The sequence below is a fragment of the Urocampus carinirostris genome, chromosome 19, assembly GCF_059441175.1.
Source record: "Urocampus carinirostris isolate Australia breed hairy pipefish chromosome 19, RoL_Ucar_1.0, whole genome shotgun sequence".
In the NCBI taxonomy this organism is placed as follows: Eukaryota; Metazoa; Chordata; class Actinopteri; order Syngnathiformes; family Syngnathidae; genus Urocampus; species Urocampus carinirostris.
This window is the reverse complement of record NC_142367.1, coordinates 5361262-5384996: the sequence shown is the minus strand read 5'-3', so window position 1 is coordinate 5384996 and position 23735 is coordinate 5361262. Positions and strand designations below refer to the sequence as shown.

Genomic DNA, 23735 nt, shown 5'->3' with positions numbered 1-23735 from the left:
TAGCGCATGTGCGGCACAGTTCTGAGGTCATGAGATCGAACCTTCCTGTGTGGAGTTTGCATGTTCTCCCCGTGCTTGCGTGGGTTTCCTCCGGGGACCCTGGTTTCCTCCCACATTCCGAAAACATGCATGTCAGGTTAATTGGCTGGTCCAAATTGTCCTTAGGTGTGAATGAGCGAGTGAGTTGTCTGTCTGTGTGCCCTGTGACTGGCCGGCAACAAGCTCAGGGTGCCCCTGCCTACTGCCCAAAGACAGCTGAGATGGGCTCCAGCACCCCCATGAGCCTACTGAGGATAAGCGGTGCAGATGATGGATGGATTATCAGAGAAAGGCAGAAAAAAAAACAAACATAGCTTTTATGGACTGGCCTAAGTCATAATAATAGTGTAATAGAGCAATGAAGAGAAGTGCAAAAACTTTTAGCAACAAAATCCCCCAGGCAGGTCATAATAAGTTTATTTTCAGGTATGTGCATTATTAACATTTGGCAGTCACAATAAAAAAGAACCCAAAATATGTTTTCAGTTTCATACCCCTGTTTAGGGGGGTGATTGCCCTCGGGAAAAAGCTGTCTCTGAGCTAAGTTGTCATTGTTTTGAGGAACCTGTTGCACCTACAAGAGGATAACAGGTTAAAGAAGTGGCGGCTGGCGTGGGAAGAGTCATTTAAATTTTGATGGCTCTGCTGCGGTATCACACACCTGCAATGTCCTCTAGATTGGGCAGAGAGCAGCAGATGACTTCAGGGCTGTGCTGCTTACTGTTTTTTTTCCTGACTGCTGCCATGCTCCCAGCATACCACATGGTGACGCTGTATGCCAGAATGCCTTTCACTGTGGTTTTGTAGATGGACGCCAGCAGCTTCTGTTCCAGGTTGTTCCCCCTGAGAACCCTCAAGAAGTGGAGTCGCTGCTTGGTTTAATCGTTCTTTTGGACATGTTAAAATTATTTTTAGATTTTGTAAAGTCGTTTCAGTGTTTGATACGAAATTTATATTACATATATGGCTGGCAATAACGAATAGTTACAAACACAATATATGAAGGCTAAATGTGTGAAAGGTGCCCAAGATTCAGGTGGTGTCATTACCTATAATAACTACTTTAAAACGTTTCTTAAAACAGTAGTGCCTTGTTACGAAATATTAAACTACATTTTGGGTTGAATTTAGATTACTCTTTTCTTTATTAATTTTTATTATAAAAAGCAACAAACCAAAGGTCTCCGGTTCGAAACCAGAGGGAAACGTGTTGGCCTGGAGAGGGATGGGTGCCACTAGGCTGTACTTGCTCAAGACTAACACTGCTGTCTCTTTTGGCTTCCAAGCATCTCTTCAGATAGTTTATGTTCCTTTAATCTATGCATTACTAATTTTTTATTTAACATTATGCAGAAAACTACTTAAAAAGAGGAAAAAACAACTAAAAAAGAAAATATAATAAAGAAAAATAAGTAAAAAGCTAGGGGGGAAAACAAATAGCAAGAAATAAGAAAAATAAATAACTAAGTAAAAAGCTGGGAAAATTTAGAGAAGAAGAAAAAATAACTGAAAGAATACAGAACGAAATAAGGAAAAAAAAAAAAAAAAAGATACGTAAAAAGTTGGGAAAAAAGAAAAGGAAATCGGGGAACAAAAGGAAAAATAAAATAAAACACGGAAAAAAAAACAAGAAAAGTTAAAAAAAAAAGCTGTTTTGGGGGTCACTATGCTCAGTATATTACAGAGAATAATGTATAATATTCTGCGGAAAATTAATTACTATGTTTTAAAAGCTATTCTACGTAATTGTAATAACATTTATAATTTGACAATCTAGTAAACTTCAAACTCATTTAAACTTTGAACCATTTTCTACAAAGCAACTCTAAAGTCAAGCAACTGAAATTCCTGCGTGACAAAATGACTTTTCAAATATTGACATCAGTGCAATAATGGGTAATAGTGTAATTACAGTTGTACACACAAAAAAAACAGATGAACAATATACTAAAAGCTTTTAATTCCTAACCTCTGTTTACAAATTTTTCCTTGCAGGGATGACATATTCAAAATCAAAATGGGAAAACACCAATTTACCCCACAAAGGAAAATGAGAAAATAATAAAATGACATTTCAAACTTTTAATAGTATTGCTTGGGACCTATATAGCATATGATACGCAAAGAAAATCTCGATATATGAATCTTCTTAACCACCATGGTCGTAGGGGTACCACTTCCTGTGGTGTGTCTTGTGCAAGTATAGCCTGGCGGCGCCCATCCCTCTCCAGGCCATTTTTTAGGCAAAGGTTTGCACCCTCACATGAAACAGATAGTGGTTTCCATGGATTACAGTATCCGGAAAGGCCTCCTGATCTGATTCTGATGCAGCATCTTCATCATCTGGTTGCTGTTTTTTCTTAGTGTTTAGGGGTCATCCCGCTCTTCAGAGATGAGCCAAACTGGTTCATTTTGGAAGTAACCTAATCAATAGACTGGTGTTGAATCTTTTCTATTAACAACTAGTAAAAACCATATTAGTCTTCCAATAGCCTAAGTGTACAACCCAAAAGTAAGTACCCCAAATTTGGTTGATGCGTTGGTTGGGTCCCTTAACTACTAGATTCATAGGGGTACCATTTCCTGTGGTGTGTCTTAGGGGAGTGTAGCATGATGGCACTCATCCCTCTCCAAGCCAACAAAAGTTTCCCCTTGGTCTCAAACCGGGGACCTTTTGGGTGTTAGGCGAAAGTGCTAACCACTAAACATTAAAACAAATTTGATAAATCATCTCTGTAGTCCTGTCAATGATTAACGCTTTAAAACGGCTTCGACTGAAACTTAAAGATTCCAATTTTTTTCCAGTACTAGAGAAGACTTAAAAACTGAAAACATCTTTTCATCTAAAAGCTTATTGGTGTGACAATAGATAATATTTGATTCACAATATTAATTCAAATTAACAAATTTTTAGATTGGACTAGTGTTTGGCAATCTTCTCTATACCACGGACCAGTTTGATGTCTGAAAATTTTCTTGTCTCCCGGCCAGATTAAAACATTGATATTAATGACGATAACAGTAAGCCTAAATCCACTATGTAATCACTAGACCAGGGGTGTCAAAGAGGTGGCCCGTGGGCCGGTATAGGCCCGCTAAAAGATTGAATCTGGCCTCCGATACAACGTTTAGAGGAGTGCAGGAGAAAAATAAGATGCAGGTTGATATATGTTCACTTGCATAGGAGTCAACATTGCATATAAGCAACCCACCAAAACTGCTTTTTCAATATCTGTGTATTATATGTTATTGCAACATCCATCCTGGTCAATCTGGAAGGGGGGTGACCTCATGTGCAGTCCCTTCTCAAGGTTTCTTCATTTTCCTCATGTTGAAGTTTTTGAGTTTTCCCTTGCCTTCATGTAGATTTAAGATCAGGGGATGGTGTCATAATAGTCTGTGGTCTGTGCAGCCCTTTGAGACTTCTTGTGATTAAGGGATAAACAAATAAACATGACTTGACTTGAATTGACTACTAAAACATTTTAAACGAGCTTCAGCAGACCTCTCTAGACATTGACAAAAATACAATTAGCATAAACATAAACTCATCTAGTATGTGGCTTAATCATTCACTTAAAGAAAAAACAGTGAGTAATATTAAGTGAGTCCTACTGGTACAAAAACACTTATAATATAAAACATTGATATGAATGCTGGACAACCATACATGAACTATCATACCAATGTTAATTTTTATATAAAAAAGAAATTAAAGGTCCAGAAATTTGTATTTCTGTTACATAGTGAAATCCTTACCTAGAGGTTGCTGCCATGTTTATTTAGGATCTTGCCACTACACTGCGCTCTGTGGCACTTGTTTTCCTTCGCACTAGACCACAGTGCCATCTAGTGGTCAAATATTACCAACTGGTGCCTTAATAGGGATCGTTTTCTTGGTATTCAAATGTCTTTTTTGGATTTCCCAAACACCATAACCTTTGTTTTTGATACATTAGTTTTATCAAACCATTCTTTTACTTTGTTAAGTTCTGCGGTCATTTCTGCCTGCACTCGATGTAAATTAGTTGGTTCGTTGGATCCTTTAACTACTAGGGTCGTAGGGGCACCATTTTCTGTAAGGTGTCTTGAGCAAGAACAGCCTGGTGGCACCCATACCTCTCCATACCCGAGCCTCATATTGTAGCTTTGTCAGCAAATAGAAATTTTTTTTAGTTAAAATAAATAAATAAAATAAATAAATACCTCAAGGCCACTGAGCTTGTTTTCTTTCGGCGCCTGTGTCCGCCCCTGTTGACGTCACCACGCGTGGCTCCTCCCTCCCACGCCAGCCCGCCAAAGGTGTCGATGACGTCACCTACTCATTGATGACTTACAGCTGAGTGTGCCAGCTGGCCGACAAGCCTAATGAGAAGTGGACTCTAATTGCAGGAGAACAAATCCCGACAACTGCATGCTTACTTAACTTCATGTGAACGTCTCTCATGTTTATTTTAACGAGCGCCTACTAGTAACGTTAACCAGCCCCGTTTGGTGACGTCAAGTGAACAACGTGAGTGGAGGTAACCGGCGCAAGGACTTGTGTCACTTTTCTAAGATGTCGCAAAATAAGAAATCCCCAAGCGACGTGGCTCGGCTTGAAGTTCGCCGTTCTCAGCCGATTAGCATCGGGACGTCGCTTACCTGCAGGTGCGTAGTGACATCATTCGATGCTATTAGGCAAGAGATTTTCACTGCTTCGACCTGGGTCGTCTCCAGCCAGGCATGAGTCCCAATGATTTTTAACACCCCCCCCCTGCGCGCGTTTCCTCCCATTTTTATTGCTTTAGTACTATTTAAAAATTTCCCCTGCTCAATCTCTTTATTCTTTTGTCAGCTTTTTCTTCACTTATTTTCCTTTTTGCTTTATTCTATACAGCCCTCACAAAGCTTTATTTGGGTGGGCAGTGTAACGCCCCTGGCTCTGGCCCTCTTCTTGTGTTTGGATCGCCATCGACCTGTTTTTGATTTTAAATGCATGCAAAACCCAGTGGTCATTTATTGTGTGTGGGCATTAGCCTTACCTGGGGGCGCAGTAACGGTGCTGCAATGCTCAAGAAGGTTGAAATCTTGTGTAGGGCTAGTGCGCCTTAAAGGGACTGGGTGTATTGTTTAGTGCGTCCTAGTGGTTAAAAAAACTTTCATTCACACGTCTTTTAAAATTTGATATCAGGCAAAATACATTTCTCAATGTTTAATTCGTATTGAGAAAAATGATTGGTCGACAAATGTGCAATATTGATCTTTAAACCACTAACCCTATGTTATGTCCAATCATGCAAGCGTTCTGGCTGGCTGTTTAACTCAAGCTCACTCCTGTCATCTCCAATTTTCCTAGCACTTTATCCCGAGATCATATAACATTTGGACTTTTCATACAAAACAAGAAATGTTATTCTATGTATAGCAGCATTTCTTTTTATCCACAAGAAATATCAAAGCTTTCAAACTCGGATTTTTTTCAGTGAATTTGTTTTTTTAGGTAGAATCTTTAGTGTCCAAATGAGATGTGTTCCTAAGAATCTGTATTTCTACTACACTTTATGTTCTCTTGTTGACCTTGTATTGCTGTTTCATGGTGATTTTGTTTGGAATGATGCAAGGTTCAATAAAACAGAATTAAAACAAAAATATCACCATCTTTTTTCATTTTTGGAAAAGCACCAGGGAGCCACTTGGCAGTGCTAAAGAGCTGCTGCGTCGCTGACCCCTGGTATAGTGCAACCGAAAAACCTATGCTTAAAAGCACATTACAAACTACAGCCCAAAAAGCACCACTTCGTTCTTTTTGCCAAGGCTAAAGATTTTTGGGTACCAGTTGTAGAGATGGCAGACAATTATGTCTGCTTCCTTTAGGAGAGACTCATGTTATGCAAAATAAACATGAGGTGGGATCTGTCTTGTTCGTATTTATTTTTTTACAGTTTGTGTTTTTCGGATTACACACTACCCCACGAACGTTTCCGTTTGTCTTGCAGGAGGGAGCGTTTGTCGTCGTCGGCACCAGCCGTCCCCAATCCTTTCCCGGAGTTGGGTGGCCCTGCCTGCTCACCTGTTGCCGTGGAGACCTTCTCTGCCCCGTCTGAGGACAAACACGTGAGTTGTCCCTTCATTGTAATTTGTGTAGCGGGCCGTTAGGGCCTGCGATCTCTTCTCTGCTGGCCTAAAAAAAAAACTAAATCGTGTGATAATTTTATTTTGTCCATGTATACTTAGTTAATTTTAAATTGTCTGTTAGCTTTTATTGCTTTTTCCTTGGCCGTGCTACTTCCAGGTGTGTGGTTTTATATTTAAGCATTTAACCCATCACATTTCAGCCATTACTTGTTGCCAGGCTCAGAAATCTACCTGGGGCCTCCAACGACTTCTGAAGGCCCTTGACATCAGTGTTTGATAAAGCTGTTTAGCCAATCACATCTCAAGTTGGCAAACTAGCGCCTGCTAGCATGCCTACGAAACGTCACCAGTTTCACAAACTATGATAGGCTAGAGGGGGGCAGGGGGGTAATGAAAGCATTATAACAAAAAATGGGAAGAAAAAAATCCGTGTCACTGCTTCCATTGAAATTAACTTTTTCAGCCCTAAATCGAATAAAGGCTTGCCAGAAATATGACAGGACAGCCTGGACTTACAGCATTAGCATTGATGGGGCTGAAATGCAAAACTGAGTAATATAAATCTTTCTGAGGAAAGGATGGATTTTGTGCACAATTATAAATAATTTTCGGTCAGTGACATGCGGCTAAAATCCTAAATAATAGTGCAATCTAAGAGGTTATTTATGATGTTATTTTATGAATCGTGGCTGTGACGGCAGATGTCTTTCTTTTTGCCAGAATAAAGTTATTTAGGGTTAAAATTAATGAACCTTCTAAGGCCTTTGTGTGAAATGCCCAGCACGCCGCTACATTTGTCTGATGGTGGATGAATGACAACACACTGGTGAAAGAGTTGAGTCATATGCTCTCAATGTATAATTCTTTGATTAGTTCTGAAACAAATCAACAAGCCTAACTCACACTTTTTAAGAGTTTAATTACTAAATATCTGGTGCAAATATCGCAACAAATAGTAAATTATTTTTTAAATCAATTTGAATATAAACTCTCATTGGTCTTATTGCCCCCTGCCATGAGGCTAGAGAATTGAGTACCACACTCGGCATAGTAAAATGTTGCATACTGATTGTTTTAATAATATTCGCAATCAAATGCGAAATCTTAGCAATATTGAAAAAGAGAACCCAAAGATTGAAGTTAAATGAGAAAGTAATTTAACACTGAACTGATGTAACATTTATTTTTTTTCGAATTTAGTTGCGTGACAGGTGAGAAAATCATGGTCTGATGTTAATGGACTTTTGTTCACCAAAATAAAAGGCACAACCACAAGTAAAAAGACTCTTCCCCATTGGAAAGCTATAACTATGTATTTAAAAAAAAAAAAAAATCAGTGGGGGAGAGCCAACTTCCTGAATGAAATAATTAACATTTTGGGCCTGAATTGGTTTTCGAGCATAAAATCTTACAATTTTTAGGTGCAATGACTCAATATGTGGTGATCTACAGTGAGATCGGTCGGAAAAATGGTTAAACATCCCTAACTGATACAAAAACATTTGTAAGAATGCTCATCCAAATGCTCGGCAGACTTTGTGAACTTTCCTGTCAGGCTGGTTTGCCACTCCCATCTTGGAGGCGGACTGGACTGGGCCACTGTTTTAACGGCCTTTTGTACTTTCCTATGATAGCTGTGTCTCAAAACCACTGTTTTAGTTCCCGATGATCACTTTTGAATGCAGGTGTACTCTTATTAATCTTATTAGAGTATTTTTCACATTCATTGTGGAGACTAGTAGTCTTTATAAGGATGTTTTGGTGTTCCTAATGTGGACAAACTCATTTTTGGGGGTTAGGACTTTGTTTGAGTTGGGCTTTGGGGTGTGTTTCTTATGACGCGGTTGTGAGGTTTAATATTGGGGAATGGGCTAGGAAATGTTTGCCTCAGGATTTTTACAACCATTGTAGACCAGTAGTCCTTAAGACATTAAAGTGGTCCTTGTGGATAGTCTTTTATTTTTTTATTTTTTTTAGAATTTGAGAGTTTTGGGTTGAGGTATGAGTAGGACTTTGGTTGGTGTTATAAGGTTGAGTTTTGTTCACCATGGTGTATTACACAAATTGACAAAGACAACTTCAGCACAGTAAACTGTGTGCTTGCGTTTGCCCCCATTGTCTTCGCATTACTTTGGGATTCCTGAAAGGGCTACGTCGCCCTCCACATGCTCTGACTACAATTTGTTACTGTTGCCACACAACCAAATATGCACATATAAGTTGACTCCCTGATTTCAATATTTGTATTTATAAATTTGGCTTGGCTACGAGTATATACAGATGGATACTTTATTCATCCCCAGTGGGAAATTCACACTTCCAGCAGTCTCCCTTGATTTTTATTAACATGATGCCCTCGGGGTGCTTGTTGTAGTTTAGCGGAGTGGATGACGTCACACGCTAGTCCAAAAGTTCGACGTCCCTGCAGTAGATGGAAATCTTTGTGCCCTGGCATACACCACCGCGTATTAGCGAGTCCACCTCCTCTCCGCTTCCCGCAGGCTTTCGTGTCTAACAGCGCTGAAGCAGGGTAGCTCCGGTCCGGGTGGCTCCACGTTGGTGTCCGGGATGCTAGACGTGAGCCACGTTTCCGTAAAACACAGCAAACTGCACTCCCTGTGCGCTTTGTTTTTCCCACCAGCACAGCCAGTTCGTCGTCTGTCTTATTTGGTAGAGAGTTACCATTTATCATGATTACGGACGGTACCGAAGGCTTATAACACCGCTAGTCGCTTAGCTAGCTCCGGCTCTCCATCCACGATGGGCTCCCTCATCACGCCGGCACGAGAATTCTTCAGGGCAAGGAGTTAATTCCTTGAATAAACGCATTTTTGTGTGTTAAAACCCATGTCCATAGGATAGAAAGTAATCCAAAGTGTAGTTGTCAAACGAGACGGAAAACACCGAAGATAGAAGCAGACAATAAAAACAAAAAGTGCGAGAACATGGGAGCTGCTGGAAAGGCTGCCGCTTTGATCTGTGGGAACCACTAAATCTATTCAGTTCTTTTTTTGGACGTAACTATATACACCCTTTAGGAATTGCTCCTACCTAAAAGAGTACTCTACAGTCAGAGGGCACTATATTTAATGATTTGTTTTTATAAAATGGTGGACTAACATGGTAATGCACCAAGTAGTGATGGCCGAATGACAACATTTTATTAATACTAGGTTAAAGTACAAAACTGTAATCCATCGGTTATCGGAGTTAATGGTTAGCAGAACCAAAAGTGAAAATCCGTAAAGTACTGCCACACATTCATAAATGCACCAAGGGTCAAACCTCTGACGTCCTTACTGACTGAAAGTATACGACTAACCAAATGACACCTTTAAGATCTTCAAATAAAACCACTGAAAGAATTACAGTTGAATGAATGCTATTTTTGTCCTACAAAATTGGAGAGCTTCTGGCTACCTGCACGCTAGCATCAGGTGTCTTTGAATATAGCCAGGTCTCCGGGATGATTCAAAATATAAACGTCCCAAATTTAGCAGTTCCCACGTGTCATTTGTTTCATTGGTAATGGATCTTGTGTTTGTGAGATACAGGCTTGGCAGAGGTAGTTTGTGAGTTGTTACGTAGCCTCGCCGTAGCAGTAGGCCGGACTTTGCAGCCTTGCTGTTTCCTTCTCTCCTGATGCAGCAAAAGTTGCTTCCCGAACCTGAAAATAATCCACGGAGCACCTGCTGTTGATCACAATTTCTTCAGTCCGTTTTAATTGGTGACTTTCAATATCGACCTGCCTTGCTTTGCAATCGGTTTTGGTGGCAACATTGACTTGAGTGCCTTGCTGCTTGACTGACAAATACACAATCCCTTCACTGCATGCAGTCACGCCCACCCAACACACGCCTACAAACCGCCAAAGTGATAACATTTGCTGCCTGTTGCAAAACACGATGTGTGTTACATTGATTTCAATGACAATTAAGACTATTCAATTAAAAAAACAAAACAACCAGTGATGACTAAAGCGTAAAGTAGCAAGGGATTACTGCGATAGCATACCAAAAATGTGTTCCTTTGTAATAACAATACATTGTACTTCAAAGCGCCTTTCAGGACACCCAAGGTCGCTGTACATATAGTAGGACACGACAATAAAGCAAGGGGAAAACAAGCAAGAAATGGCAAATTAAACACTGTAGAGTTAAAATGGTGGCGGTATGTGAGGCAGACAGTCAAGAAAAGGCAAGTTTGAAGAGGTGAGTTTTTGTCTGGATAATATTAGTCCCAACATTGCCTATGGGGGTTAGGAATTAATTTGATATTTTAACCAAGATATAAAATCATGTGTTTTCATGGAGCTGCAGTGTACCACCCAAGCAACCAACTGGATGCCTCAGAGTCCACCTGGTCCAAACCTCACAGATGGCAAAGTGAGTGCAACACACACATGCCAACACGGTTTGATCTTGACTGTGATTTTGCATTTGTGCGTCAGCTGCTGAAAGTTTTTGGTGAAGATGAGCAAGGCCGCTTGCTCCGCGTGAGTGACGGTACTACGGCAATGGATGTGTGTCAAATGCTGGTGAACAGGACGCGTTGCAGCGAGCGTGAGAACTGGGCCCTCATGGAAGTCCATCCTGCGCTCGGTCTCGGTAACCCAAACACACACACACACACATACAGTGGAACCTCGGTTTTCGAACGCCTCTCAGTTCGAACAAATCGGTTCTCGACCAAAAATTTCGAGAAATTCTTGCTTCGCTTTTCGTTCAAAAAATTGGAGTTCGAACGCCGGTACGCTATGGGCGATGCTGAGCGGCGTACGGGTGTCGTGAAGAACTGTTGTCACGTGAGCGCGCACTTTTTTTGCTTTCGTTTTTATTATCGATGAACGGAGTGTTTTAACCCCTAATTATGCCTCGGAAGAAGGTCTGTGCAAGCAGCAAAGTTGCTACAGGTGAAAAAAGAAGAGTAATGCGTTCAACTATTGCATTTAAGAAAGAAATAATGGCAAAATATAAAGATGTGCGAGTTTCCCTTCTTTCGAGGGAATAGAACATGGCTTCTGCAGACCACCACAAAGGTGAGAAATCCTATTCATAAATCTTTTCTTTATCCTTTAAACGTGTAAACGACCTGATTTTTTTATTTTTACACGTTCGTGTTAGCGTAATCTTTTGTACCTAAGATACGCTAACACGAACGTACGATTAGCCTGGGTTAGTTTCATGTTTACGTTCATGGTAAGCCTTCAAGCATTTGGAACTGATTAAAATGATTTTACATTACCTTTAATGGCAAAAACGATTTTCGGTGATCGACCAAATCGGTTTTCGAACAGGGCTCTGGAACGGATTATGGTCGAGAACAGAGGTTCCACTGTATAGCGTTATGAAAAAGTATCTGAACCTTTTTGGGAAATTCTTAAATTTCTGCATCAAATGTGATCTGATCTTTGTCAAAATTACACAATGAAAAAACTGTCTGCTTTCATCAAAACCACCCAAACATTTAGTGATTTTTGACAGAAGAGGGAGGAATAACTTTACCCTCTGCCTAAGGCAGGGGCAACCCAAAATGATGAAAGCCATGTTGGACCAAAATGAAATTTCTGGAGTAGGGCTGCACATTTTTGGGTAAAAAAATAAAATAGAATTATCAGACCTATATTGCAATTTTGATTTTAAAACAAAAGTGCATTTTCTATGCTAATTTTGTTTTTTGGTGAGTACTTAACCCTCCTGTTGTCCTAAGGTCAAAATGACCCGCCATTGTGCCGTTAACTCAGAAAAATCTTCCTAATTTATATATTTGTTATTGTAAATTTCATGGCTTTTCCAAGACTAGTCCCAACAGTTGGTTGGTTGGATCCCTTACCCACCAGGGTCTTAAGGAAACAATTTCCGATGGTGTGTCTTGGGCAAGTACAGCCTGGTGGCACCCATCCCTCTCCAGGCCAACAGTAGAAAAATGAAAGCTTGCTTTACTCGAATTACCATGTAAGCTGTAAAAAAATGGTCCCTCAATTGAAGACCACACGAGGAGTTAATGGTGTTCTCGTTTGCCTGCGTCCTAGACGCATTATTTTTGCTGGGGACGCATAGTGTCAAATCAACGTGCGTCCCCAGGACGCAACTTTTTTGACACAAAATTGTCATTATTACCAGATTACTTTATTTATTTTTTTTTTTTACAAAGATTTACCGCACTCAGCTTTTCGTCAGGCAGATCCGCCATTGTTTTCGTCTCGCGGTTCGAGTTTTGGTCTGCACGCCGATCTCTGAAAACGAGATCTCGTTGCTTTGAGATTACGTCATTGTTGTGGTGGTTGTCGTTGAGTGAAGGTTAAGTATGCATACCTGTCAACCTGTACGTTTTTGCCGTGCAAAGTACGTTTATGCATTTTAAGTGTACGGCATACAAGAAAATCTGTACTGAAAAACACAAATTTGTCAATCATGGGTACCATCCGGTAAACACAGACTATCGCAAAAATGGCAAATTGATCAAGTCAAACGAGTTCGAGTTGCGTAGTGAAAGTCCGTCTCTTTTTAGAGAACCGGCTTTTTCGGCTCAACTCGCTTTGATGCTTTATATTACGAATTATGTTGTATAAAGAAGTTAAGAAAAAAAGGAAGTATGAAAGGAGAAAATAAATTTTGTGGTTATCCCTTTAATTAGTATATTACCAACAATAATTGAATGCAGAAAATATACTAATAATTTGAATAAGAAAATGTATTCTACTTAATTATATTTGCATGTATTTTTTCCTTCTACAGTCCAAGCTACTTAATCTTTGAACTTTTTTCTTTATAATAAACCTCATTCGTGTCGAACAACTGTCTCACAACAAAATCTTCATTAACAATCTATATGATATAAGGAAACGCATGTACAATATAACATGTTAAACTACATAATTAAACACATATTGTATTTTGTAAGGGAAAATACGACAGTTTGTAAGGGCATGGAGGTTGACAGGTATGAGTGCCTCTGAAAAAAGTTAGTATTAGATGAAAATCGACACAAAATTGGAGATTTCTTCAGTGTCGGTAATAAGTCGAAACATAATGCAGAAAGTGATAACGGCAAAAATTCCGGCACAAGAAAAAGGGCGGAGAAATTCTTCAGAAGATCGGAGGCAAGGAAAACACATGTGTTGAAGCGAACGATTAGACGAAAAAAAAATGATAAACAAAATAATCCTAGCAAGAAAAGGCCTTTTCTGCCAAAATGGACTAAATTATATTCCTGGTGACGCTATGAGGAGGATAATGGATTGGACCTTGAGAAGGCATTACAACTGTGGTGGGACAGCAAACCACGAAGAATATATGAACTGAAGAATCTGAAGTGATAACTGCTTTGTATTACCAATTGACTGTGACGATTAAAAGTGCATGAATATATAGACTAATATTATTTTTGTATAATGTACAATATTTTTGTGAACTGAGAAATCTGAAGTGATAACTGCTTTGTATTACCAATAAACTGTGATGATTAAAACAAATAGAAATTTGTCGCAGATTTAAAATTAACCTCTAACACTACATTTTGGGGACCCATTGATCTCTGTTGGGACCCATAGATTTTTGAGCATGTGACTCCCCGGGACCCATCACTTTTCAAAGGTAAAATCAACACTGGGGTTAATCATATTGACATTCTTAAACTTCACAACATTCTTCTCGCCTGCCAACACTTTTGATGAACAACTATGGGTCTGTACGATGTCACCAGTCACTGAAATGTCATGCCAAATATCATTGGAAAGCTTAATCTCTTGGATTAAAGATATCACAATTTCAAAATAGTCATGGTCAGTCTGAAATGAGAAACCAAAAAACTAAAGCCGGCGCAACTCACAAATTGCATTCCTTGGCCATCACAATCGATGAATGAATTCAAAAATGGCTTAGTTACATCCGGGACAATCCTGAAAATCCATCAGTGTAAAACATTTACTCCAAAACACACAATAATGCCCACAGATAAGAAAGCTGCCACAAAAGCTCGCCAGGTTTTTATTGACGTTCTTTCAAAGTCCTTTGTTTCCTCCCAAACTTATGAAATAAAGACTCGTAAAATTATTCCCAATATGGTAGTTGGCCTCTGACCTTTAGATTGACACCCTTCTCGGCCAATAGTGGGCTTTTTATATGGTCCACAGCCCATATTGGCCTACAAAGGCCCATTTGATAAAAGGGAGCTCACTTCAATAGGTCTGGATATCTTTAGCCAGTAGTAACCGGTTTGAACAATGATTAACACATTCGTTAGCCAAAGAAATTTCCAACATAAATGTATACAGTTTTTCCATGTGTATTCAAATAAGAGCCGAAATTACACATGCGCAAAGCAATTAGGGATTTTTTTTTCCTGCATCATTGTTCCATGTAAGTGCATAACCCTTTATTTGACTTCTGAAAATAAGTCAAACATTTACAATGTCTAAAAATTGGCCGAAGTAAAATACACATTTGAAAAGGTTTAATGTTGTCAACTGGTCATCTACAAAGGGCCACTTTTGGAAATGGCTAAACCTACCCTTGGGAAATGTGTGAAATACAATGTTTAGTTTTTCAGATTGTGATCAAATTTGAAAAGGTACCCGCTAAGGCCTTAAACTATTGTCTCACCTATTTTCCAACTAAGATGCCAATGCAAAATTCATCTTCAGGCATTTAATTACAGAACAAAAATTTAGGTGAGAATAAAAAGCCTCCATTTTGTGTGTTCCAACTCTCATTACTCAATGATAGTACCTAATGCAGAGAGTATTTCAGTTTGGGACAAAACCTCAGCATGTTTTAAAAAGTGATTGAAACTACTTATTCTCGAAACGGTTCGAGAACAACTTTCAATTTATTTTGGGTACGTCTTTAGGCAAATTTTACAGTACCGTGAAGTGGTTAACCTTAAATGGCGTCCTCTTCTGGGGAGCTTTTTATTGTTGCCGTCTGCTCGCACAAGGCTCATCCCGCAGTGCCTTGTGATTGCATATTCGCACTACGTAGCATCACAATTTTGATTAGATGTCGGTGCATATTTGTTATTGTGGCGCCCATCCCTCTCCAGGCTACCAATTTAAAAACCTGATATCAGCCTTGTACTGTATTTACTGTATCCATCTTAGCAATATTAGCCAACTATCAAAATTACTAAAGTGCATGGAGTGCATCCTGTAGAGAATGATGCGCCACGTGTCATTTCATTTCACGTGGCTACTGTTGTAGGGTACTGCCCGTTAAGTAAGCTTTATTACAATAACGATTCACAGTATGTTACATTGCTTTTATAAAATTAAAGCCATGCAATGAAGAAATCCGATAGTTTGTCATTTTTATTGAGGATTCAAAAAACTAAATAGAATGTTCATATTGAGACCCTTATTGGGGCAACGAAATAAGTGCAATAAATCAAATCAATTATGTCCGCTCAAATGAGGAAACGCGGAAATGTAGAAATAAAACTACAGACCAAAACATAATGTGAAATAAAAAGTAAAGTATGATACAGTAAAAGGTTAGCATTATGAGTTTGTATTAAAAACATTCTTTTGAAAAGGTAGTCAATAAGATCACATTACTACATTTTGAGCAGTTATTTCTCTTGGCTTTTGGGGTCCGGCTGATGACGCAAACCCGCTGATTTAAAACTCATACCTGCCTGGTTCCTGTCATGCCTACTTTTAAAAGGGAGCTTTTCTAACACAGGAAGGTGGAGAGAAGTATTAAATGATCCATTACTCATTCCTACCCCTTTTATCATTGTTTGCATGCGATCATTAAAATATGAACCTATGTTTGGTTGGTTTTAGATGATGCAATTATTTATATGTGTGATTTTTGCAAATGTCAGATTAGAGATAAAAACCTATTTGATGGGGATTTTATGCATAATTGTGATAATTTTCAAAAGGTTCAGCTACTTTTTCATACCACTGTAAGTAGACGTCTTGACATTGTTTTCGCATGTCTCCACAGAACGCTGCTTGGAGGATCACGAGGCTGTGCTAGAGGTTCAGTCCAGCTGGGCCTTAAAGGCCGATGCCCGACTTGTCTTCCGCAAGAATTACGCCAAGTACGAGTTCTTCCGAAAACCTGCGGTACGAATGTCATCTTGGAGTTATGTCATTGTGATATCATCACACCATTGTATCAAATTTGCTGCTTTTCCCACAGCATGATCCAACCCTGCAAAAATAGGTTGTACAGTCGTGAGAAAGACCCTAAAAGATGTTTTACAAATTGCAAGGCTTACATTTTTGGACAAAATTTAGAATACATTGGCTGAATACAGCCCCACTGTAAGGGTTTATTTGGGGCAGTGAAATGTGAGGTTCGTGTTTGGTGAGGCAGTCAGATTAAAAATAAATGAAACCACATGTCCATTATTTGATTGGCAGATCAAGAAAACGATGTACAAACTAGCATAGAAAAAAAGCTGTCTTAGCCTATTATGCTGCTCCTTTTAGAATTTAAGAATAGAATAGAATTTACTTTATTGTCATTCTATGCAACAATGCACACAGAACAAAATGTCGATACATCTGACCCGTACAGTTAAACTGTAGCGAGCCGATGCATCCGCAGCCAAAAAGGGCGCAACCATTTTAGTCATTAGGTGACCAAACCCCCCAATTCCAACCCTAAATGCTGAGCGCCAAGCAGGGAGGCAATGAGTACCAATGTTGTAAGTCTTAGGTATGACTCGGCCGAGGCTTGAACAAGCGACCTCCCAGTCTTAGAGCGGGCGCCCTACCATCTAGGCTTTTTCACTAAAACCTTGAATACTCTATAAAAAAAAAGGTCCATAAAATGAGAAAATAATTACTGGATGGCTTGTTTTGTTGTTAGCCTGCTAACATTATCACTAATCCTATTGGTCGTGGCTCATGGGTGCGCCTTAATGTCTCCGTATCGCCGTCTGCAATGAGGCAAGATGATTTCCTGCCTCACTCTGCATCTGCCTCAGCACGGCAATATGTTACAAACTCCTTTTGAATATAAGCACCAATAGAGGTATTCATTACGAGATAAAGTCCACACAACGAGGAAAAACCATTACTGGATGATTTGGCTTGCTAATACTTGAGTTCTTTGCTTTCTCACTCACAAGCACAGCCACTCCTCTAGCATGTCCACCCGTAACTCCAGACCTTCTACCATACATACCTCCAAGCTGTAATTCACCTTGTCCTTTAATCTTTGTTTCACTCAAGGCTAACGCATCAACCTTCTTTTTAGTCATCCTTCCGATCTCCTCTTTCTTCCACTCAGTCACTTTACTTCCACATCCTCTCACATTTAGTGACCCTATAACTAGGGTTTGCAAGACCTTTCAGTCCCCTGAGAAAGATTGAAGTGGTGATGTAGGAGCAGATTGGTTTCAGAAAAGGAATAGGATGTGTGGATCAGGTGTTTGCAGTACGACAGGTGTGTGAGATATTTTGCAAAAGGCAAGGATGTTTGTTTGGCTTCCATGGATAGATGGACTTGGAAAAGGCGTATGACAGAGTTGATAGAGGCGTTGTGGCAAGTGATGGTAATGTATGCAGTGGGTGGAAAGCTGTTGGAAGCATTGAATTTTTATATGTAAGAGTAGGGAGTGAGACAAGGGAGTGGTTCCCTGTGTTGACTGGTGTGAGACAGGGGTGTGTGATGTCACCATGGCTGTTTAATGTGTACATGGATGGTGTGGTGAGAGAGGTAGAGGTTATGGACAACAGTGGAGCAGTGTGGCAGGTAAGTCGGTTGTTGTTTGCAGATGACACGGCCCTTGTGGCTGATTCTGAGGAAACATTGAGAGGGTTGATAACGGAGTTTGGAAGAGTATGTGATGGGCGTAACTTATGTCAATGTTGGGAAGAGTAAGGTGATGAAGTGTTTACGTGATGGGGTGGGCATGACGTTAGACATCAGGTTGCATGGACAGGTGCTGGAAGAAGTTGAACTCTTTAGGTACCTGTGTTGTGATGTGGCTGCAGTTGGTGGAATGGTGTGCGAGGTATTGGACAGAGCGAAGTAAGGCTTTGGGTGCTCTGAGGAGAGTGAGCAACATGAGTATGGATGTTTCGAGGGTACTGTATGAGTGATCGTGCCGACTGTCGTATGGTGCAGGGACTTGGAGCCTGAACGCAGATTTAAGAAGGAAATTAAATTTTTTTTGAGATGAAGTGTTTGAGGACTATGTTAGGAGTGACAAGATTGGATAGATTGAGAAATTATATTGCGAGGGACAGAACTGGGGTAGTCGCGGAACTGGGCAAGCGTGTGGATAAGAGTACTCGGTTGGTTTGGACACATGGAGAGGATGGATGAGGAGCGAATGTTGAAGAGGATCTACAGATCAGAAGTCAATGGAAGACCAAAAGGAAGGCCACGATTGACGTAGATGGATGGTGTTATGAGTGCACTGCAGGAAAGAGGTCTAAATATAATGGAAGCTAGAGCTCTTGTTGGTGATAGAAAGGAGTGGAGAGGTGTTGTGAAAGGATAGTGGGATTGTGGACGCGCTAAGGATGGGCTGGGCACCCGTATGATGCGGCAGGGGTAAACCAGCAAAAGCTGTCGGGCCCTGCTGTTGAACAAGTGTGTTGTCATCCTGACCCGAGTGACATGGCCGCTTTCTGGTGTCCCATTTCATCTGGGGGGGATGAAAGCATGACCAACTAAGGTGCCGAGGTGCCTAACTTGTTTGGGTTGGCCATGGTCCAAACATTTTTGTGTGCGTTTTTTGCTATTTTCCCCTTTTATTTTCTTATTGTATGTGTTTGTCTTGCTGTCGGTCACCCCTCTTGAGGGATATCACCAAGGTCTATAGATAGAATACTTGAGTTGCGGTGTGCATCAATTCAGAATCTTTGGTTTACTTTCACCTTCTTCCATGAGGCAAGTGAAATGTGTGCCTCATTCTGCTCAGGAGTACGTTGCATACTAGTTGTATTAATAATAATCATAATGTGAAAGTTCTGTAATATAGCAAGAGAAAATGCAAACATTGAAGTTAAATGAGGACTTAAAAGTGGTAACTTAAAATATTCTACTTGATAACGCCATCTTCTGGCTGGAATCATCATTGCAGCCTCTGGAAAGCTCCTTGTTGCACGTATAAGTATGTGAAATTCTTTGGTTGAACTGTTGCTTTTTAAACTTTTTTGAAGTTTGGGTTAGCATTTGTACTGAATTCAAAATAGTAATTTTCTTTCTTCACCATTTTAATCCTAGAATAAAAGAACACTGAGCATGTGCATGAAATCACTCTCCTTTCCAGTGTAAAGTGCGCTGTGGCCGGAACACCGATGGTAAAAGTAAAAGTTGATAGGCATGTGGAAAAATGTGTGAAGGCTCTTTGAACTTGAGTATTGTTAACACATATTCAATATAGGAAAATATGCAATTTTAAAGGACAATTCAAACCACACACCCTTATCTGAAAAAAAAAAAAATAGCCAGAGCCTGACCAATTAACTTGCAGGAAGTAAACCCAAATTTTTAGAATTCATTTGAGGAGGAAGCAGCAGTAAGTGTTTTTGGCCTAATCGCACTGAGCACGCTGACGCGGGGTGTGAAAGAGGAACTCCATTGCACGAATCCTCCAGAGAAACAACAATGAAGGGTGGATAATTTTTGAGAGAGCAGCCCAAACAAAAGCAATACTTTAATTTTGAGCTGGGATTAGGGCTAAAATCTTGCCTCTACGCCAAAAGCAAAATGCCCAGGTGTGGGCAAAGCTTTTTCTGGATAATTGATCAGGCTCGTCATTCAAGTGATAGGTTTTCTTTTTTTTTTTCTCTCTTTTCTTCCCCTCAGCTTTTTTTCCCGGACGCTATGATCTCGGACAGCGCTGACGGAAGCAAGCAAATGACGCCACAACAGCTTTTAAATGGATCACTTCAGAACCCAGTCCAGTCGGGCTCATGCCCTGAGATCCAAGGCTTCCTCCACGCGAAGGATTCTGCACGCAAGTCTTGGAAGCGTGCACACTTCTTCCTGCGCCGTTCGGGCCTTTACTGCTCGTCCAAGGGGGCCTCCAAGGAACCGCGACACCTGCAGTACGTGGCAGACTTGCGCGACCTCCACGTCTACAATGTCGCAAACGCGCGGAAACTCTACGCAGCGCCACAGGACTTCTGCTTTGCCATCACGGTTGCCTACCTTCCACACCCTTGCTTGGTTGCTGCTAGGGCTGCGACTCACAACTATTTTAGTAGTCGACTTGTCAGACTATTGAAATAATCAGATAATTATTAAATTTTCTTAAATTAGATAAGGTTCATGCAAGTGTGTGGTGAAAAATAATTCAAGAAAAATTGGGACCGTGAAAAACATCTTTTATTGGACATACTTCATATTCTAAAAGTAAAACCAACTAGGCCCGGTTGGGAGGGATGGAAATCCCCAAATAAACCCCTCTGCTTTTAGGGAAAATCAAAATATATATATTGAAATCAAAGCAACTTTTTTATCCATGTGGACCAAGCGGCCCATTTGCAGCAGTTGAACAGTAAACACGAATGTCAGTTTTGTGAAGTACATTCAATGGTCAACTTCTAAGTGTATGTCAAAAGTACTAAACAATTCTCAACAGTATGAAATCTAACGTTAACAACTGACGTTTGATCTTTGGACTGCATGCTTTTAATACAAATGTTTGTCAGGCAGTCTGGTAAAACACATTTTTCTTTCATTCGCTCCTACTGAGGCAAGTCACGCTTTCGTGATCTTTAAATGATGCACAAGGTCTGTTTTGCAGACTTTGCACGTACTGTAGTCTTTTTATTGGCTGCTAACATGCTACCAAACATGAAGTTTTGGTACTTGGTACGCCGCGATATCTGTATGCTCGCTACTGATCAAGACATCCTATTACGCATGAGTGACTAAGCAGAGATTATATTCGTGTAGAAATGCTTCAATTTGTTGAACATCTGGCAACAATGGTCTAAAATTTTATTGTCGATCATTTCTACTATAGTTTTTGTCGACTGATTGTTGCAGCCCTAGTTGCCGTCGTACATTACTGGGGCGTCTTGTCAACTTATATTTTTTTATGTACGTTCAGCCTTCAGGAAGTCCAGTCCGCCTCCACCATGTAAAGATGTTTTGCGCGGACAGTGATCAGACCAGAACCTGCTGGACCTCAGCCTTCCGCTTGTTTAAGGTTGGACAGCAATTAGTTTCTGGTTACTTCCTTTTAAAACATAATTCTTAACCAATTGTTAACTGACTTATGTGTTTTAGCATGGGAAGCAGCTGCAGTGTAATTTCCAACAGTCCAGTGTGGACAAAACCAACCTGACTGATGGCAAAGTAAGCAAAACCTACACACCAGTGCACAAGCGCATACTGAAAGTATTTGTTTGCAGGCAAAATCAGAGACCAGTCTGGTGGCCATGGACTTTTCGTCGAGTTCCGGCGGTCGCGTCATCGAGAACCCGAGCGAGGCCGAACGTATAGAATGGGAAGAAGGGCGAACGTGGAGGGTAAGTGATAATTTGGTTTTTAATGTTGCACATTTTTAAAGTAAATTACTTGGGATGCCAGCTCATGGTTCTGACTATTGTGCACTATTCATTGTTTTGACTACAGTAATTCCTTGTTTTTGGCATGCGTTGCGTTCCTAGTCGAAATCTGGAAACTTTTTATTAAAGAAACTATTACACATTGAAACCAAAGAACAAACCTTATTTTCAGGCTCACGTTTTTTTTTAACAAATAAACGTATTATACCTGTTTATCTGAGGTTTTAGCTCTTTCCCTGTTCTGTTTGCAAGTTAAAAATCCATTGTAATTTCTCCTTATTTTGATTGTATTCTAAACTATAAACTTCAGGGAGGAAGGGCAATTACCTTGCATAAGCATACCTGCTAACCTCAGCCAATTGCTCCCCTGATTAATTCATTAGCAATAATAAACCTTATTTACTCGCTGTAAGACATACTATGTAGAATTAAAACAATGATAAATTGTGTAACTGATTTAATTTTATTTACCAAATGTTTACCGTAATGCCCTTTCAGCAGCTTCGTTTCCCTACTTGCAGTTAGTGTTTCCTAGCAGTGCAGGATTTTGTGACAGAAACTTTAGTTGTACTTGTAACAAATAAACCAGAATGTTTCCATTCCCTTTTACTGCTACCAGTGACCAAGATTATTTGTATTGGAGACAAAATAGACGATTAGTGCAACAAAATATTTTTTTACCTTTTTCAAAACGTTTTTCCTGTGCAAAAAATGGTACAAGAGTGTACACGATTTGACATCAGAAAACGTATCATAACTGATGTCATTTTCACACTTTGACCTCAACTAAATTCTTTTCAGCGTCGGGAAATTCTGCGCAGCAACCTGCCTAACTTGAGCCCCAACCCAGGAATTGCCAGTAAGTAACTTCCACTGCTGTCATCTTTGTCAGGGGAACTTTAGTGCATGTGTAATTTCTTTTTTGTTGCCTCTGGAGCGCTCCACGCCGGCCAGCCTTGGTTTCACGGCGCCGTGTCCCGGAAACAAGCCGAAGAGTTGATGGAGAGGCAGGGCCTCGTCGACGGGTGAGCCAGCCAGTCGCCACGGCAACTGCATCGCCATGCCCTACTTTGGCAGTTCCAATGCAAGCATTTATCACACGGTGCATCTGTGTGTTTTGTGCTCTTTTGAGTGCTTGTAATTTCGTTTTTGTGTGCTTTGATGTTTGTTTTGGCAGCATGTTCCTGATCCGTATTAGTCAGCAGCATGGCGAATGCTTTGTGTTGTCGTTGTGCTACCAGCTGAAGACTAAACACTTCCTGGTCATTCCCGTGAGCGCCCTACTTGTGTGCATATCTGTTAAATTAGGCCTCTTCGATATTGGATAGAAGACTTGAGATAAATGGCTAGGTTTCTGTTACCTTCCTTACTTGACTTATTCCAATCTTAAAGCACTCTTGCACATTCTATTGACCAGTTAAGCCTATTGGGCCTAACATTGGCTCAAGGGTGAGGTTGATGGTACAAGACTAGGCACTATCATAGATAATACTGACTACTTTGGCATCATGGTGAAAAGGGCTCCACAAATGTGTATTTAATCTGGCATCCAGTAAATGGTTAAACAAGAATATATCCTGAATCTTATTTCTAGTTTAGCGAGCATTTGAGATAAAGAATCGGGCTGGGTTTCAGGCCAAACCTTGCAATCTTAAGGCGTGTGTGTTTGCAGTGTGAGGAGGACGGTCGCCGTTACATGACAATGGACGACGGTGCGACGCTGTTCTCGGACCTTTTGCAGTTAGTGGACTTCCACCAGATCAATAAAGGCATCCTGCCTGTCTGCCTCAAGCACCCGTGTGTGTGCGTGACACCGTGAACTTTGACCTGCTGTAATGAGCCATTTTATTGGGCTCCGCCCTTGGATCTTAATACGGAGAGACGGACGCATGCAGATGGCCTTCAAGATCATGTGCTTTATTCTGTCATTATCCTCCATGTTGTTCATGTGATGTAATAACAAGATCAAGTCCTCTTGTTTGACACAATTTGTTTACCCAATCCCCTTTACGCTTTTAAACCTTTTGTCAATGTATGTGTTGATGTTTTTATCCTTTTTATAACGAATAAAACATTTGATATGAAAGTT

General features: G+C 40.3%; 1 protein-coding gene and 1 long non-coding RNA gene across 3 annotated transcripts; one reads left to right on the top strand and one right to left on the bottom strand.

Annotated features, from left to right (window-relative positions):
- Positions 1 to 441: 441 nt before the first annotated feature.
- On the bottom strand, positions 442 to 4455 carry LOC148346973 (uncharacterized). The gene is made up of 3 exons (XR_015848013.1): positions 4246 to 4455; positions 701 to 926; positions 442 to 613 (listed from the first exon to the last, which is right to left on the bottom strand). It is a non-coding gene; the product is annotated as an uncharacterized LOC148346973 (long non-coding RNA).
- grb7 (growth factor receptor bound protein 7) lies at positions 4386 to 23735 on the top strand. 2 transcript variants are annotated; one of them, XM_088323668.1, is made up of 13 exons: positions 4386 to 4689; positions 6018 to 6135; positions 10476 to 10541; positions 10607 to 10763; positions 16107 to 16228; positions 19935 to 20270; positions 21187 to 21285; positions 21366 to 21434; positions 21491 to 21607; positions 22448 to 22505; positions 22584 to 22671; positions 22824 to 22917; positions 23319 to 23735. In XM_088323668.1, the coding sequence occupies exons 1-13, from the start codon at positions 4598 to 4600 to the stop codon at positions 23463 to 23465; spliced, it is 1563 nt and encodes a 520-aa protein (XP_088179794.1). In that variant the 5' UTR covers positions 4386 to 4597; the 3' UTR covers positions 23466 to 23735. The 2 variants fall into 2 exon arrangements, with proteins under 2 accessions (XP_088179794.1, XP_088179795.1); XM_088323669.1 differs by lacking the exon at positions 22824 to 22917.

What these genes read in the sequence shown, in the direction of transcription:
- grb7 (XM_088323668.1), top strand. Translation starts at nt 4,598, where the DNA reads ATGTCGCAAAATAAGAAATCCCCAAGCGACGTGGCTCGGCTTGAAGTT. An exon ending in CCCCGTCTGAGGACAAACAC is followed by an intron (nt 6,136 to 10,475) that starts GTGAGTTGTCCC and finishes ATGGAGCTGCAG; the next exon opens with TGTACCACCCAAGCAACCAA. An exon ending in AACACTTCCTGGTCATTCCC is followed by an intron (nt 22,918 to 23,318) that starts GTGAGCGCCCTA and finishes GTGTGTTTGCAG; the next exon opens with TGTGAGGAGGACGGTCGCCG.